The sequence below is a fragment of the Oncorhynchus gorbuscha genome, linkage group LG18 (genome assembly GCF_021184085.1).
Source record: "Oncorhynchus gorbuscha isolate QuinsamMale2020 ecotype Even-year linkage group LG18, OgorEven_v1.0, whole genome shotgun sequence".
Classification (NCBI taxonomy): Eukaryota; Metazoa; Chordata; class Actinopteri; order Salmoniformes; family Salmonidae; genus Oncorhynchus; species Oncorhynchus gorbuscha.
The window spans coordinates 56,116,000-56,134,414 of NC_060190.1; the positions used below are offsets into that span (position 1 = coordinate 56,116,000).

The 18,415-nt window shown below is 44.7% G+C and overlaps 1 protein-coding gene across 2 annotated transcripts in view; it reads left to right on the forward strand.

The window, feature by feature from the left end:
• The window catches only part of LOC124002645 (receptor-type tyrosine-protein phosphatase gamma-like), a 341,627-nt gene that overhangs the window by 311,671 nt on the left and 11,541 nt on the right, over positions 1 to 18,415 (forward strand). For both annotated transcript variants that reach the window (XM_046310229.1, XM_046310230.1), the window contains 7 exons: positions 3,463 to 3,554; positions 6,583 to 6,679; positions 6,936 to 7,018; positions 7,215 to 7,349; positions 7,460 to 7,594; positions 9,562 to 9,734; positions 18,035 to 18,170. In XM_046310229.1, coding sequence (XP_046166185.1) covers positions 3,463 to 3,554; positions 6,583 to 6,679; positions 6,936 to 7,018; positions 7,215 to 7,349; positions 7,460 to 7,594; positions 9,562 to 9,734; positions 18,035 to 18,170 — 851 coding nt within the window. The remainder of the gene's footprint in view (positions 1 to 3,462; positions 3,555 to 6,582; positions 6,680 to 6,935; positions 7,019 to 7,214; positions 7,350 to 7,459; positions 7,595 to 9,561; positions 9,735 to 18,034; positions 18,171 to 18,415) is intronic.

Genomic DNA, 18,415 nt, shown 5'->3' on the forward strand with positions numbered 1-18,415 from the left:
TCGAGTGCGCCAGGAGGCGCTCGGTGAGTGGGGGTACTGTCATGTTTGTCATTTATTATCATGTCTTGTCCCTGTGCTCCCCATTCTATTCGTTTCCCTCTGCTGGTCTTATTAGGTTCTTTCCCTCTTTCTATCCCTCTCTCTCCCCCTCCCTCTCTCACTCTCTCGCTCTCTCTTCTCTCTATCGTTCCGTTCCTGCTCCCAGCTGTTCCTATTCCCTAATCATCATTTAGTCTTCCCACACCTGTTCCCGATCCTTTCCCCTGATTAGAGTCCCTATTTCTTCCTTTGTGTTCCGTTCCTGTCCTGTCGGTTCCTTGTTTAGAATTCACCGTGCTGTGATTGTGTATCGCCCTGTCCTGTCGTGTTTTTGCCTTCATCAGATGCTGCGTGTGAGCAGGTGTCTCTGTCAGCTACGGCCTGCGCCTACCCGAAGCGACCTGCAGTCTGTGGCCGCTTCTCCTGTTATTCCCCTCTACAGACTAGAGGATTTCTGTTATTCCCTGTTTGGACATTTCCTGTTAAGGATTCAGGATTTGTCGTTTTCTGTTTGGACTTGAATAAACTCTGTTTCTGTTAAGTCGCTTTTGGGTCCTCTTTCACCTGCATGACAAGAATAGCCTAATGTTGATTGGAGTGCTGTTTGAAGGTTGTTATCTATCTTGATCATAGGTTTGGAGGACTGAAATAGGCATACTTTTTCTTAAAGGTCCAATGCAGCCAGTTTTATCTGAATATCAAATCATTTCTGGTTAACAATTAAGTACCTTACTGTGATTGTTTTCAATGAAACTGGTCAAAAAGAAACGAGCAAGAATTGTACTAGGACTGTCTGGGTGTGGTCCGAGTGGGAAGTGGAAAACTGAAAACTAGCTGTTATTGGCAGAGAGGTTTGGAACTCTCTTTCTTATTGGTCTATTAACTCATTTACTGCATGCTGATGTCACCATTGAAGGCCCAAAACTCCATCACACCAAAACAGGCTTACATTTTAGGCGCTCTTACACTAAATGGAGAGGCTGTGGTTCCGGATTTTCAGGACACCCGAATTACCATGGCAAACAATACGAAGATGTATTTTAACGTAGCTGCTGCTCAGTGCTCCGCTGTGGCTGACATCAACGATGAACGCCTTTGTAAAGAGCCGACACACTTCATGTTGTAGACAAAGGACACGGTCCACGTGTTCCAACTATTGCTTTCCAAGCCTCAGTAGGCTGTTAAGGATAAACACGATTTAATGTCCTTTGTTAAGGAGGGAAGTTAGGCTACATGCAGCTATTTACATGTTGTACACTAAAGACATGATTAACATGTTTGTATAAACTCTCAAATAGTTTTTTGCCCCAATGCAAAACTCAAGTGGGGAGTTACACGCAGCTATCTAGACAGCATATCAAACATAAACATGACACAGACGCAGTCTAATTAGCCATTTCATGTTATTTTTTCATCATCGTTGCAAACATTGGCTGAACAGAAGGCAGTCAGTCAAAGTAGTAGTAGTATTTTTCAGCAACTATGTGTAATGGCTACGATATTGCAGCAACTATAACGATTAGCCTACATCAAAACGCTGATTGTTTTTGCTCCAATGCAATGTGTAGGGACTGCATCCTGTTTGTGCAACTGCAATATCCGTTACAACAGACAGAGAAGGTTGTAGCCTTCATAATGGCCTTGAATGTTAGTTCAAATCGCCGCATGGTTTTTATTTCAGCTGTCCAGAAATATGAGGCAGAGACATAGGCTACATCATCATGGTTCAGAAGAGGGTGAGTAAAGAGAGAAATGTGAATGGAGTGTGAGCAGCAGCTACGCCCCAATTTTGGGGGGGAATAAAATAACTCATAATAGCGCAGAACCTGATCCAGATAAGTGGCTTTGAGAAAGAGGTTTTCTTAGGGGTGTGGACGAGATCTCGATGTGGAAATGTACAAAAGATACATTTAAAATCACGTGAATCACGTTTTTGACTGCACTGGGTCTTTAAAATGGATTCATTTGTGCAATAATGGAGCTAAAGATTACTAGTTGATTCCGCTCAGATAGAGCTGTGAAAATAGTGGACTGAATCATACTGTGTTGCCATGACTCAGTGTGTATAGGGCATCTAAGGCAGAGAGTTCTTAGGCCCAGTGGGCTGTAGAGACCTATAGGAGAACGAGCAGCAGTGAGGGGAGAGCCAGATGTGACCATAATGACAAGCCTACACCTCACAGAGCTAATTGTCTCAACTGACACCCTCCCCCCTCTCTCTCTGGGGATTTGAAACCTTTTGAAAAAGACCACAAGACAAACACCCCACACACCTAACTACCAGAGACATACCACACACCACAGTATATTACTCCAGTGTATTTCCAACAATAATTTTCAAAGCCAATTATGTCTAATACATTTTTCATGAAGCTGTTTGACAATTTGAACCTCCTCCTTGTATCTCCATATGCTGTGTTTACCATAAGCATATGATTAGTGGCATTAGTATGCATAAATATTCCTCTCTGCCTTGTATGCGTTAATATTTAATGAGAAGAAGGGGTAAATAGAAGGATTTGGGTGCTTTCAACAGGCACTGTAGTTAACAGCATGTCCTATGAAGTACCATTATCATTTGGGCAAAGATGTAAAAGTACAAGCTGCCTTTTCCCATAAGTTGGCTCTATGAAACATTCATTGTGTGTGGATTTGTGTGTGTGTGTGTGCGCTTGTGCATGCGAGTAAGTGTACGTTTGTACGTGTGTGTGACGTGCGTACAGTAGGCATTCGTACATGTGTTTGAGTGTGTGATTTCCCCTGTGGATGAAGCGTTTGTTCAGCCCAGCTCTCCGTATGTCTCACTAAATGAGCGTTTAGAGTGGTTCCCACAGGCACAGTTAGGACAGAACATCCACCAAGATGAGATCTGTCCCTCTCATCACTCTCCACCATCACACTCTTCTCCCTTTTGCTATCTTTACCCCCTTCTGTGGATAAAACTAGGACCAGATTGAAACTGTGAATCATTAATGACTCTGCTTGAGATGAAAGCTATGAACTTACTTCACCGATATGAAACATAAGCTGATGGACATAAATAACACATGTTTTTTGTCTTGGTGAAATATTGAACATGGGATTGTGATAGAGTGGAAGAGCGATCTCTCACCGCTCTCCTCCTGTAGCTTCCTGCATGTGTTACATTACTCTGTCTTTTTATTAAGACAGATATTCAACAGGTATTACAGGTTTTTAGAGATCCTAGAGATAGTGTAGAGTTATAGTTTAGAGATGTTTTGTACATGCTTTTGTACTGTACTGTACATTGTACTGTACATTAAACATGTTGATATCTTCATATGTGACATATGCATCAGTTCCTCTGCTACATGTCTTCCCTAGACACAAGTGTGTGACGAACTCAAACTGTTTGTCTGTGTGTTTTTGACTAAGTGTCTAATTCTATGGTCTCCCTTCCAGATGACATGGAGGCCATCCCTGTCAAGCAGTTCATCAAACACACCTCAGAGCTCTATTCCAACAACCAGCATGGCTTCTCAGAGGACTTTGAGGTAAATAACTGCTCCCTTTGTTGCTGTAATATAGTAGTCTTAACACTTAACCCCACGATAGACTGGCTAGCATAGCATCCCAGCCCGGCGGGTTAGAGTCTGAGTTAGCCAGGTGACCTTGCTCTAACCACTGGTTGACTTTGCATGTTCCTGTGTCGTGTTTGGTTTGCCATGTGAGTGAGGGCAGCATGTGTGTCCGTGTGTGCGTACATGCTTGTGTGTGTGTGTGGGGCATTTAAGGTTTCCATAGTGCTGCTAATGGTCTTGGAGCAGATGATGTACGAGAGGTCTGTTAGCTGATTTAGACATGTGTCTCCTGACTGGGCCGGCTGACTGAGAGCGAGAGAGCAGATCAGGCTGGAAACTTGTGTCATATATCCACTACACTGCCTTACTAAACCAATATTTACCTTGTGTTGTATGTGGATCACACAGATGATGTAAGATCAGTAATGCTTTGTGCCTGGGTGATAGCCCTTAGGACAGCCATGGTTTTCAAGTTTCATTCCGAGTAAAATATATCTGAGGGCTCAGTCAGTGATCCTACAACTTATTTTGAGGGGGATTTTCATCACATGCTAACAGATATATGTGCTGTAAATACCTTTCCTATTTCTATCGCTGTAGTTTGAGAAACCCACTCTGCTGCCCTCGTTCTCCCTCCCTTCACCTTCTCCCACCCTTACTTTCTCAGCCGTTAGCAAACCTCTTAGTATTTCTTAGTGACCCTCTCCCCAGAAGAAGGATGGGGGAGCTGTCCTACACTGGGCCCTGCTAATGAGTTTCCCCATGGGGCTAGCAACACTGCCACTCCCCCACCACCACCCGCTTGTTGTCCAGGCCAGTGTGAGTGACAATTGGAAGTGGTTTAAGGTTTAAGGGGGGCCCCTCTCCTGAGTGAATGGAGTACTCCTTGCACTCCACATCTCTTTATTCTGCCCCAGAAAGGAGGCAGGAGAAAGGGGGAAGGCAGCGGAGCGAAACCCCTTTGGGTGGAGCGTCCTCGGGCCCTGACAAGTGGCTTTGTCCCGACGGGCCCCAGGGAGACATGGGTAGGGTGTGTAAAGACAGGGGGAGAGGCTGGGGAATGGGTTTGGCTGGGCTTGGATCCCCGGACACTGTGCATAAAGACAGGGGGAGAGGCTGGGGAATGGGTTTGGCTGGGCTTGGATCCCTGGACACTGTGCATAAAGACAGGGGGAGAGGCTGGGGAATGGGTTTGGCTGGGCTTGGATCCCTGGACACTGTGCATAAAGACAGGGGGAGAGGCTGGGGAATGGGTTTGGCTGGGCTTGGATCCCTGGGCACTGTGCAATGGGAATCATTGGGGCTAGAATGCATGCTACATACAGATAGAGTTACAGGGAGGATCTGTTAGTTACATGACATGACTTCGATCTTGGTGGCTAATATGTCCATTTGCGTCATGTCTCATAGATGTACTGTTTACTAATAACTCTCTGTACCCTGATGCCTTTCACACCATATAGACAGACAGGGTTCTGGGGTGATTTATAAATACCTTCTTGTCATTCTAATGTCCACATATGTCCACCATGGTTGAATTCTCCCTGGTGTTGGCTAGAGATCTGCTCATTTTTAGGATCTCATTCTGTAATGCCACTACTCTCCTTGGCATACACACTGTAATTGGAGCCAGTGGGCGGCTGTGTCCGTATTCCGTGTGTGTGTGTGTGTGTGTGTGTGTGTGTGTGTGTGTGTGTGTGTGTGTGTGTGTGTGTGTGTGTGTGTGTGTGTGTGTGTGTGTGTGTGTGTGTGTGTGTGTGTGTGTGTGTGTGTGTGTGTGTGTGTGTGTGTGTGTGTAAGCATGTGTGTGCAGGCGTGTGTGTGTCTGGCGTATGTGTGGTGTATGTATAAGCCATCTGGTGGTCACATCAGCCAGTGACTTTACAGTAAGTATGTACCCAGTTTCACTGTCCCCAAGCCCTCACAACTTGATCCCAGCACCATGTTCTTACCCATGTACACCCCACCTCCACAGTCACCCTTCCCTTATATCTATCTATCTCCAACTTGTATGAGGGGTCCGAATTCTTCTGCTGTGCCCAGAATAAATGTGTATTCCTGTTTGTACCATGGAGAGAGACACCTATTAAATATATAACAAGGTTGTTGATCTGTAAATCCTTAGAGGAAATGAACGAGGGGCTGATTTGACCAGACTGAAGACCATGGTCGGTCATAATTCGTGTTGCTAGAAGGCTAGATAACTGTTGTTGGTTTGTCATAAAACATTGACTATGTACTGGTTGCTATAAGACTATAGAGGGATAGAGTAGAATGGGCATGTGTTCTCTGGTTTCATGATTGTATCGAGACACACAAAGAACGAAAGCATATTTGGCATGTTTTCTGCCGTGGCTTTAAAGGACGGTTGATAAAAGTGATACATGAATCTTCTCAATGGATGGCACACTTTATGGTTCCCCTGGGAGAGGAATGATGTTGTGAGAGCAGCGGAGGTTTGGGAAGATTGCGTGATGGTTAGCTTAGTGTGTGACAGCACTTAAGGGGAGAGAGCCAGAGTTGGGCTCAAATCGAATTGAAGGCCGTCTATTCAGAAAGTAAACTGAAACGACAATTCAATAACAGAAAAAGGGTATTTATTTTCAAACACTTCTCAATAAACTGAAAAGTAGAAGCTATTTATCACTTCCTGAATTGACTGCCCTTTGATTTGAATTGAGCCCAACCCTGGAGAGAGCGTGTCAACTTCTGCTCAGAGAGAGAGCGAGGAAGAGAGAGAGAGAGAGAGAGAGAGAGAGAGAGAGAGAGAGAGAGAGAGAGAGAGAGAGAGAGAGAGAGAGAGAGAGAGAGAGAGAGAGAGAGAGAGAGAGAGGAAGAGAGGGAGGGAGACAGCTGCCCTGTGTCTGTCACTTTGTCGACCGCATCTGACAGCGAAAGATTGCTTAGATGTTACCAGAAATGCCTCTATAACTGTCAAAATCTCTCTTTTCACTTCGTTCCAAAACGTTACCCTTGGTGTGTCTCTCTCTCTCCCCCACAGGAGGTGCAACGATGCACGGTGGACATGAAGATCACGTCGGAGCACTCCAACCATCCAGACAACAAGCACAAGAACAGATACATCAACATCGTGGCCTGTGAGTAGTCCAACACCACACATTACAATACAGGAGCATGACAGGCTGTCACACCACTGCACTGATGCTTCATGTCATACAGATACTGCTTGTAAGAGTACAGCTCTCATCATCTAGGCTACTGGTGTCTTCAGAGCTAACAGAATATGTAGTGTGGAGAATGTGAGACACACACGTGCACGCACACACGCACGCACACACACACACACACACACACACACACACACAGAGCTAACTGTCCCTGTCTCTCCTCCAGACGACCACACTCGGGTGAAGCTTCGGCCTTTAGCTGGGAAGGACACCAAACACAGTGACTATATCAATGCCAATTACGTAGATGTGAGTGTTGATTGGAGTATCTATTTTGGTCCGTCTGGTCGTGTGAGTGTGTATTTGTAAGAATTCGTTTTTTGTACTGTGTATTGTAGGCGTGTGTGTACAATATGTGTTACGTATTGTACAAGCATAACAATGTCTTTGAATATTGTGTATGTTTTGTTCATGGTCTCTCACCTTGTTTCCCTGTGTATGGTAGGGCTATAACAAGCCCAAGGCATACATCGCGGCCCAGGGCCCCCTCAAGTCCACCTTCGAGGACTTCTGGAGGATGGTGTGGGAACAGAACACTGGCATCATTGTCATGATCACCAACCTCGTGGAGAAAGGAAGGGTATATACACTACAATTCAATAGATCCTTTTAGTGCTCATATAATAACCTTTTGTTTTTTGTGATTCATTGAAACAAGAGTCCCTAACCATGTGTGGTGTGTCTCTGCAGAGAAAATGTGATCAGTACTGGCCCACAGAGAACACAGAGGAATATGGGAACATCGTGGTCACGCTAAAGAGCACCAAAGTGCACGCCTGCTACACGCTACGACGCTTCACCGTGCGCAACACAAAAGTAAAAAAGGTCAGTGACAGTGTTATAGGTCTGCAGTGTTATAGGTCTACAGTGTTATAGGTCTGCAGTGTTATAGGTCTACAGTGTTATAGGTCTACAGTGTTATAGGTCTACAGTGTTATAGGTCTGCAGTGTTATAGGTCTGCAGTGTTATAGGTCTACAGTGTTATAGGTCTGCAGTGTTATAGGTCTGCAGTGTTATTAGGTCTACAGTGTTATAGGTCTACAGTGTCTTATGTTATAGGTCTGCAGTGTTATGTCTGCAGTATAGGTCTGCAGTGTTATAGGTCTCTAGGTCTGCAGTGTTATAGGTCTGCAGTGTTATAGGTCTGCAGTGTTATAGGTCTACAGCGTTATAGACATTTAACATTACATTTAAGTCATTTAGCAGGCTCTTATCCAGAGCGACTTACAAAGTGTTATAGGTCTGCATCTAAAACAGTGTTATAGGTCTGCAGTGTTATAGGTCTGCAGTGTTATAGGTCTGCAGTGTTATAGGTCTGCAGTGTTATAGGTCTGCAGTGTAGGTCTGCAGTGTTAGGTCTGCAGTGTTATAGGTCTACAGTGTTATAGGTCTGCAGTGTTATAGGTCTGCAGTGTTCTGCAGTCTGTTATAGGTCTGCAGTGTTATAGGTCTGCAGTGTGTTAGTGTTAGGTCTAGGTCTGCAGTGTTTATAGGTCTGCAGTGTTATAGGTCTCTAGGTCTGCAGTGTTATAGGTCTGCAGTGTTATAGGTCTACAGTGTTATAGGTCTGCAGTGTTATAGGTCTACAGAGTTATAGGTCTGCAGTGTTATAGGTCTGCAGTGTTATAGGTCTGCAGTGTTATAGGTCTGCAGTGTTATAGGTCTACAGTGTTATAGGTCTACAGTGTTATAGGTCTGCAGTGTTATAGGTCTACAGTGTTATAGGTCTGCAGTGTTATAGGTCTGCAGTGTTAGGTCTGCAGTGTTATAGGTCTGCAGTGTTATAGGTCTACAGTGTTATAGGTCTACAGTGTTATAGGTCTGCAGTGTTATAGGTCTACAGAGTTATAGGTCTGCAGTGTTATAGGTCTGCAGTGTTATAGGTCTACAGAGTTATAGGTCTGCAGTGTTATAGGTCTGCAGTGTTATCAGTGTTATAGGTCTGCAGTGTTATAGGTCTGCAGTGTTATAGGTCTACAGTGTTATAGGTCTACAGTGTTATAGGTCTACAGTGTTATAGGTCTACAGTGTTATAGGTCTGCAGTGTTATAGGTCTGCAGTGTTATAGGTCTACAGTGTTATAGGTCTGCAGTGTTATAGGTCTGCAGTGTTATCGGTCAACAGTGTTATGATCGGCTATGAAAAGTCAACTGACATTTACTCCTGAGGTGCTGACTTGTTGCACCCTCGACAACTACTGTGTTATTATTATTTGACCACGTTGGTCATTTATGAACATTTGAATATCTTGGCCATGTTCTGTTATAATCTCCACCCAACACAGCCAGAAGAGGACTGGCCACCCCTCATAGCCTGGTTCCTTTCTTCCTAGGTTTTGGACTTTCTAGGGAGTTTTTCCTAGCCACCGTGCTTCTACACCTGCATTGCTTGCTGTTTGGGGTTTTAGGCTGGGTTTCTGTACAGCACTTTGAGATATCAGCTGATGTAAGAAGGGCTATATAAATACATTTGATTTGATTTGAATGTGATGTATAGGTCTGCAGTGTTATAGGTCTACAGTGTTATAGGTCTGCAGTGTTATAGGTCAACAGTGTTATAGGTCTGCAGTGTTATAGGTCAACAGTGTTATTGGTCTCAGTGTTATTGGTCTACAGTGTTAATGGTCTCCATACCTGTCTTCTCAGGTGATCCTGTTCTACTGGTCTCAGTGTTATTGAAAAGTATCTCATCTATTTTATATCTCATCTACTTCTTATCATGTAGAAAGATACTAATCAATGTGTTTTCTCTCTATCTCCCTCCTCCCTATTCCTCCCTCCCTCTCTCCAAGGGTCAGAAAGGGAACCCTAAGGGGTGTCAGAGTGAAAGAACGGTGGTGCAATACCACTATACCCAGTGGCCTGACATGGGCGTCCCTGAGTACACCCTCCCCGTGCTCACCTTCGTCAGGAGGTCTGCTGCCACCCAGACCCCAGAGATGGGCCCTATGCTGGTCCACTGCAGGTATTGTCTCTGTCACTGTGCTGCTCAGGGGTTCTTATGGGAGAAGACTTACTAAAATACAAGGGGTGCACATTTTGCAAACTGTGTATTCAAAAAGGTATCAAGCATGAGAGGAAGAACAAAAGGCAAAAATAAAGATTATGAGAACTAATGAGCCCCCAGAAATAGTCAATATTAGACAGTTTCATGATTTACTGTAGTTTAGTTTATTATTTATTTTCACCAGTGAAGCATCTGTTGTGATGCTTGACACAAGTGTTTCGGCCAATAAATGGGTAGGATTTTTGTTATTATATATTTTTTTTGCGTTGTTTGTAACACATTTTTTAAACTTATTATGTACATAATTTTGCTGCGACCGTGTCTTATGACCGAAAATAACTTCTGGACATCAGAACAGTGATTACTCACCACAAACTGGTTGAAGCTTTTTCCTTTAACGAGTCCGATGTGAAGGATATACTGGTTTCCCAGGAACAGGCCAAAATCCTTGTCATTTGTGTGAAGAGAAGATGGATAAAAAGGGGGTGGAGTACGGGCTGCCTTCTGAGAATTTGTAGGTGATCGAGTAAACTCCCTCTGCCATCTGTTCTATTGGCAAATATTGAAAAATAAAAATGATGACCTACGAGCAAGATTAAACTACTAACAGGACATAAAAAACATGTAATATCTTATGTTTCACTGAGTTGCGGCTGAACGACAACATTCACAAAATACAGCTGGCCGGTTTTACACTGTATCGTCAGGATAGAACAGCAGCTTTGGTAAGACAAGGGGTGGCGTTCTGTGTATATTTGTAAACAGCAGCTGGTGCACGATATCTAAGGAAGTCTCAATGTTTTGCTCGCCTGAGGTAGAGCATCTCATGATAAGTTGTAGACCACACTATCTACCTAGAGAGTTTTCATCTGTATTTTTCGTCGCTGTCTACATACCACCGCAGACCGATGCTGGCACTAAGACACACTCAATGAGCTGTATACCGCCATAAGCAAACAGGAAAATGCTCATCCAGAGGCGGCGCTCCTAGTGGCCGTGGACTTTAATGCAGGGAACATAAATCTGTTTTACCAAATTTCCACCAGCAGGTTAAATGTGCAACTAGAGGGAAAGAAAACTCTAGACCACCTTTACTCCACACACAGAGACACATACAAAGCTCTACAGAGGGTAGTGTGTATGGCCCAGTGCATCAGTGTGGCCAAGCTTCTTGCCATCCAGGACCTCTATAACAGGCGGTGTCAGAGGAAGGCCCTAAAAATTGTCAGTCTCCAGCCACCCTAGTCATAGACTGTTCTCTCTGCTCCCGCATAGCAAGCAGTACCGGAGTGTCAAATCTAGGTCCAAGGGGCTTCTAAACAGCTTCTACCCCCAAGCCATGAGACTCCTGAACATCTAATCAAATGGCTACCCAGACTATTTGCATTCCCCCCGACCCCCCTTTTACACTGCTACTACTCTCTGTTATTATCTATGCATAGGCACTTTAATAACTCTACCTACATGTACATATTACCTCAATTACCTTGACTAACCGGTGCCCCCGCACATTGACTCTGTACCGGTACCCACCGTATATAGCCTCGCTATTGTTATTTTACTGCTGCTCTTGAATAATTATTGCTTTTATTTCTTATTCATATATATATATATATATATTAAACTGCATTGTTGCTTAGGGCTTGTAAGTAAGCATTTCACTGTAAGGTATTGTATTCGGCACATATGACAAATACAATTTAATTTGGCACGACTGAGATGAAAAAGTATGCCCTCTACATTGCCAGGTCGCAATTGTAAATGAGAACTTGTTCTCAACTTGCCTACCTGGTTAAATGAAGGTGAAATAAATAAATAAATAAAAAACATGCAGTGCTGTGAGTGACCTGGAATCGAGCCATGCAGTGTAAAAAGTAAAGGTTTCCTGGAACCTTTATGGGTTCTTCAAATTGAAACAGGGGGAAACCCTATAAGTTATTTTAAGAACCCTTGAAAAAGGTTATTCGAAGAACCCCTTATAATGGTTCCTCGAAGTACCTTTTGGGGTTAATTTTTTTAACTCCCTGTCCTCCCTCACTCCATTATAAAAAATAATACATTAATAACAATAATAATAATAACAATATTGACAATATTGATTTAAGTAATACATGTATTATTTAGTGGCACCACAAATGTGAAGGAATATTTACAAAACAGTTTACCAAATAAAATGTTTGCAGACATGTCAGACCATAATAAATAATACATTTACTTTGTGTAGTGCATTTCATTACATTTTTAAAATAAAATAATGATGTACAATAAATACAACATACATTAAAAATGAATCATAGGTAAACTAACAGTATTGTAGACTTGATACTAAATGCAGTTTTTTTTGCTTTAGGGTGTGTGTGTGTGTGTGTGTGTGTGTGTGTGTGTGTGTGTGTGTGTGTGTGTGTGTGTGTGTGTGTGTGTGTGTGTGTGTGTGTGTGTGTGTCCAACAACCACTTAGTTATGTTAGGGAGTTTGCCATCTTTATAACCGGCCCTGACAACTTCACCCCAAATTCTCTTATCCCCAGAACACAGTAACTTAACAACATAGGTGTTTTTTTACATTTTGAGGAAATTGAACTGAAAAAAAAAATCGAGCCCTAGCAGAGCCCCAAGTCCCATGTGGACGTCCAATAGGGCTGTCAGGATTTGGCCAGGGTTGTTCCGGTTTTTGGTCACTAGATGCCCCCATTGTGCTTTTTGACCTTTTGTTTTCCCTTGATCCCCATTATTATTTGCACCTGTGCCTCGTTTCCCCTGATTGTATTTAAACCCTTAGTTTTCCTCAGTTATTTGCTCTGTGTTTGTATGTTAGCACCCAGCCCTAGTATTCTGTGTACTCTTGTTAATCCCGGTGGACTCTCTTGTGGAATTCTGTTTTTTGTTCTTGTTTATTTATTTTTGAGTATCTTTTGGGGCTTTTTATGCTATACCTACCACCTTGTGGATTTACCTTTTTGTCTTGGAGGATTACCTTTGTTCTCGTGGAATTCCTTTTGAGGTTGTGGAGTTACATGTTTTCCTGAAGGACTTCACTTTTTTACTTCATTAAATACACTGTCTCAAGTACTGCTGTGTCTGCCTCATCTTCTGGGTTCTTCCGACTATTCGTGGCTCAGTTGGTTAAGTGACTGTTTCTCACTCCGGAGACCCGGGTTCGTAACCGGGTCCTGACAGAAACACAGAGCCAAAAATGAACCCAGAGGCAGCCAGTTCCCAGGACCTTGTTGCCATGCTGTCCCACCACCAGGAGACTGTCCAACGCCACGAAGCCGCCCTGGTTCAGCAAGAGGCCTTAATGGCTAGACATTCTCATCTTCTGTCGGAGATGCTGACTTCCATAAAGCAGGTATCTGATCGACTTACCCCGGCAACAGTTCCTGTCCCAGTACCTCAGATTCATGTACCCATGGCAGTTAATCCCCTGGCTGAACCTCGTCTTCCACCTCCCCAACGGTTCTCAGGTGATCCAAGTGCTTGTAAAGGGTTTTTCACCCAATGTTCTCTCTCCTTCGAGCTGCAACCCTCGTCGTTCCCCACCGACCGGTCTAAGATCGCATATGTCATCACCCTGCTGTCGGAAAAAGCCCTGGCCTGGGCTACTGCTGTGTGGGATGCCCATAGTTCCTGCTGCGCCAGCTACTCTGCCTTTGCTGAGGAATTCAAACGAGTGTTTCAAGGCCCAAGCAGTGGTCCTGACTCAGCCAAACAGCTCCTGACTCTCCACCAAGGTCGGCGCAGCGTGACGGACTATGCCATCCAGTTCCGCACGGTGGCAGCAGCGAGTGGCTGGAACAACGAGGCGCTCACGGTGTGCTTTCTGAAAGGCCTTTCCAACACTATCCAAGATGAACTGGCCACTCGGGAACCACCGGACAATCTCGAGTCCCTGATCAAGTTGGCCTCACGCATTGACCAGCGTCTGAGAGAGAGAGAACTCAACCATAAACCTCTAGCCCCTATCAGTCCCAGCTCCGAGTCCCCACCTTTATCCTCGCTGGCTCCACCGGAACCCATGCAGATTGGACGCATCTCCCAGGCTGAGAGAGACCGCCGGATGAGGGAGCGACGCTGTCTATATTGCGGCAAACCGGGCCATTTCCGTTCCACGTGTCCCGGGCTCCAGGGAAACGCTCTGTCCCGTACAGACCGGGGGGAACTGTAACGGGAAACATAACCTCCTCCCATCTGTCCAACTCCCGTCTGCTCATTCCAGTCACCCTTTCCTGGGACAACCACAAGCTTCACCTTCAAGCCTTGGTAGACTCTGGAGCCGCAGGTAACTTCATGGATGGTGTCTGGGCGAAGGAGAATGGCGTTCCCTCTGAACCTCTAAGTGACCCCATGAGGGTTACTACATTGGATGGAAGCCCTTTGGGATCTGGACTTGTCACTCATGTCACTACCCCCTTGCGACTTTCAGTTTCACAACACCAGGAATTGATGAACTTTCATTTGATCTCCTGTTCCGAGTTCCCTCTCGTCCTTGGATACCCCTGGCTTCACAGCCATAACCCTCACATCGACTGGTCTATGGGCACTATCAAGCAGTGGGGTCCTACGTGCCAAGCCCACTTGTATTTTCCCGAATTCCCCCGAGTTTTACTCCCGAGTCTTTAGAATCCATCGACCTGACCCAAGTTCCCGAGTGTTACCATGACCTCAAACTGGTATTTAGCAAACAGAGGGCCACCATGCTACCACCCCATAGACCTTATGATTGCCCCATCGAACTGTTTCCGGGCACTTGCCCCCCCAGGGGTCGGATCTTTTCCCTATCTCCACCCGAACGAGCTGCTATGGATACCTACATCAAGGACGCTCTGGAAGCAGGCCTCATGCGTCCATCCACCTCCCCCGGCGGGAGCAGGGTTTTTCTTTGTGGCCAAGAAAGACGGTGGATTACGTCCTTGCATCGACTACCGGGGACTCAATGCCATAACCGTCCGTAACCGTTACCCGCTACCCCTTATGGAGCTGCTCCAGGAAGCAGTTGTTTTCACTAAGCTTGACCTGCGGAACGCATACCATCTTGTGCGGATCAGACCTGGTGACGAGTGGAAGACCGCTTTCAACACACCTACTGGTCACTATGAATACTTGGTGATGCCCTTCGGCCTGACCAACGCCCCAGCGGTGTTCCAAGCGCTCATAAACGATGTGCTTAGGGATATGCTTAACATATTTGTGTTTGTTTACTTGGATGACATCCTCATCTTTTCGAGCTCTCTTCAAGAACACACAAAGCATGTCAGACAAGTACTCAAACGCCTCCTAGACAGCCATCTGTACGTTAAGCCGGAAAAATGTGAATTCCATTCATCCCGAGTACAATTCCTGGGATTTGTAGTGGAACCCGGTCGAGTCCAAATGGACCCCAGGAAGGTAGGGGCGGTAGTGGATTGGCCCACCCCCAAATCCGTTAAGGAAGTTCAGCGTTTCCTGGGCTTCACAAACTTTTACCGCAAGTTCATCAAGAACTTCAGCTTGGTGGCAGCCCTCTCTCAGCTTTAACTAAGGGTGGCAATGCAAGGTTTTTGTGGGGAAGAGAAGCTGAGACGGCCTTCCAAGGACTCAAGCAGCGCGTCCTCTCTGCTCCCTTCCTGATACTACCGACTACGGATGAACCGTTTGTGGAGGTAGACGCCTCAGAGGTTGGTGTTGGAGCTGTCCTGTCTCAGAGGGGTTGTTACGAATCCCTTTTGGCCCGACAGTCTAGGGGGGATGGTAATGAGATCCGTAACATAACTCATGCAAATTATTATTGTGACAAAGTAAAAGTGTGAACGAAATAACCACGACAACAGAAATCTACCGTCAAACTCTAGGTTTATTTATAAACACACGGTAATGGGGGGAGCAGGAAAAGGGGCTGAGCTGGACCCAAGGAAAGAAACAATAAGTATTCAAAAACACCCCTAAGCTAGACTACCCTACTTTAACAACAGCTAACTAACTAACCAAAAATACAGTGGGTGGTCCGCCCAGTTCTAACTAGTGTATTTAACAAAGTTCACCTACGGGTAGTGTATGCCCATGGGCGACTTGTCTTGGTTTCCCCCTTTTCCCACCAGCAATCAAACACCATAAACAAAACCAATACTCACAGGTGATGACAAAGTGCTATGAGGTGCTTAAACAAAAGAGAGGTTAAGACATAAAGCGAGAGTGAAACACAGAGACCTACAGACATGGCATTTACAGAGAGATTGAGCTGAGCTGAGCTGAGCTTTAGAACAAACAAATGATGGGGTTTTTAAACCATGGGGAAGGAACTGTGATAGGTCAGGAAATAGGAGGTGTGTCTTCTGATTGATGATTGATTGTTGACTGATTGGGGAGTGATGATTTTCACCTGTGAGGGGAGAAGGAGAGAAAAGAAACACACACACAGGATACACACACACACAGGATAACTGTATCCGTAACACTCCCACCCTTAAAAGAGCAACCCTAGGGGTTGCGACTACAGTATGTCAATGAATACTTACAACAAAGCAACAACCTTGCAAAACATTCAGAAATAATTTTCACACACAAGACAATGCATCTGCCAACACATTATCAGAACCCTTTTTGTGGCGGATCTCCAAATTATAATTCTGTACAATAAGCGCCCAATGCATAAGGCGATGGTTCTGGTTGTACATCCGGTGGAGAAACACTAAGGGGTTATGATCAGTATATACAATCACTGGTAGGGCACTGGAACCAATATATAGCTCAAAGTATTACAGAGCCAACAACAAAGCAAGAGCTTCTTGTTCTATTGTGGCATAGTTTGTTTGACATTGATTACATTTACGTGAAAAATAACAAACGGGATGATCCACTCCACTCTTGTCCTGCTGCAGTAGAACAGCACCAGCACCTCTGGCACTAGCATCTACCTCAAGTTTGAACGGTTGTTCAAAATCTGGAGCTATTCGTGGCTCAGTTGGTTAAGTGACTGTTTCTCACTCCGGAGACCCGGGTTCGTAACCGGGTCCTGACAAGGGTGTCAAATACCCGTGGGTATTGGATTCCCACCGATGTGCAGTAAAGGAGTAGGGAGCAGTGTAATCTGTGTCAACAAAAGTAAGAAAAGATTAATACACATACAATTAACAAAGAACATAACAAATGTTCAGTTTTATATAAGCATGCACACATGTTTATGAAGAAACAGATTATTTGAACATAGGCATACCTTGTCACAGCCATAAAGGCTACTCGGGTCCTCATTGAAGAGCCAGGGCAAGAGCAGGATTGCTGCTGTGGTCTCGAGTCCTAGTAAAGCAATGATCTTACAACACTTGATAGTTTTATTGAAAAAAACATTAGAGAAAGGGAAGGATTAACAGCAAATTCCCCTGTGTGCCTCTTCTGTATCTTTGAAAAACCTTTTTGGGGCTGTTTTTCATTGCCAAGAACCCTAATGTTCTTTAATGATCTTAGATCTTCAGTTGAACCCCTAATTTTTAGAGAGTAATATGCACTGCAGTCTGAAATATACACTATAATTTTCCCTACAGCTACTCTGCACTTCCTTTGTTACCTGAGAGAAAGGAATCCCAGCTGTGGTTAGCTAAGCATGTGTTTAAGGCAGGGAAATGGACTGTAATTGTCCAGTGAAAGTTCCCTCCTCGGTAATGAGAGTAATGGTCTCTAATGTCATCTGTCCTGTGCTGTTCGATAATGACCCTTCACAGGCAGAACCTGCTGTGTCTACACACTCAACTATACAGCTCTGCCAGACACACACACCACAGGTCCTCTAGCCAAGCTTATTACTGTGTCCTGGGTGGACACAGTGACCTGGGTGGACCTTCTCTCACACTGTCAGTGCTGCCGACTGGCTTCTCTCCTGCTGAACATGGATTTCTGTTAATGATACACACAGGACCTTGACTTGAGGAGAAGTCCACCTATGAGATATAAATAGCCCTGTTAAGGGTCAGATGTGAGGTTAAGGCATGTTTTATAGGAGTTTGTACTGTATGACTTCTCCAGGAGAGCTTGGATGCATTAGAGCTGCTCTCCCCAACTTCAGTCCTTGAACATCATTCATCAGCAACTGGTTTAGATCTGGAAAATGATGTGTCTGGTCTCTCTGGCCAGCCAATGACATGAATTGATCGATTAAGAACCAGTTAGAGGAGAAGATGAATGCAGCATACATGGACTGGGATTGACAGCTGAGTTAGAAGAAGACTTAAATGCCAATAGGAAACCCTGTATGAATATCCAAGTTGTGTGTTCATGTGTGTGTGTGTGCAGTGCGGGTGTGGGCCGGACAGGGACCTACATCGTCATAGACAGCATGCTGCAGCAGATCAAGGACAAAAGCACAGTCAACGTCCTGGGCTTCCTCAAACACATCCGGACCCAGCGCAACTACCTGGTACAAACAGAGGTGGGTTGTGTGTGTGTGTTTTTGAGTGTTTATGAACATCCTGAGTGACTCATTCTATAATCACCATGTGCCATTCTATTCACTTGAGCATCTGTGGTAAAGTCCCGAATGATCAAACTCCCTGCAGCTAGTAGACTACAGTAGAGCATAATGTTAAACTTCCATTTTTCTTATCTGTCTAATGCAGCTGTGTTTAAGTCTGTCCATGTCCCTCTTCGTAAATATAGGAAAGGCATGCATCACAC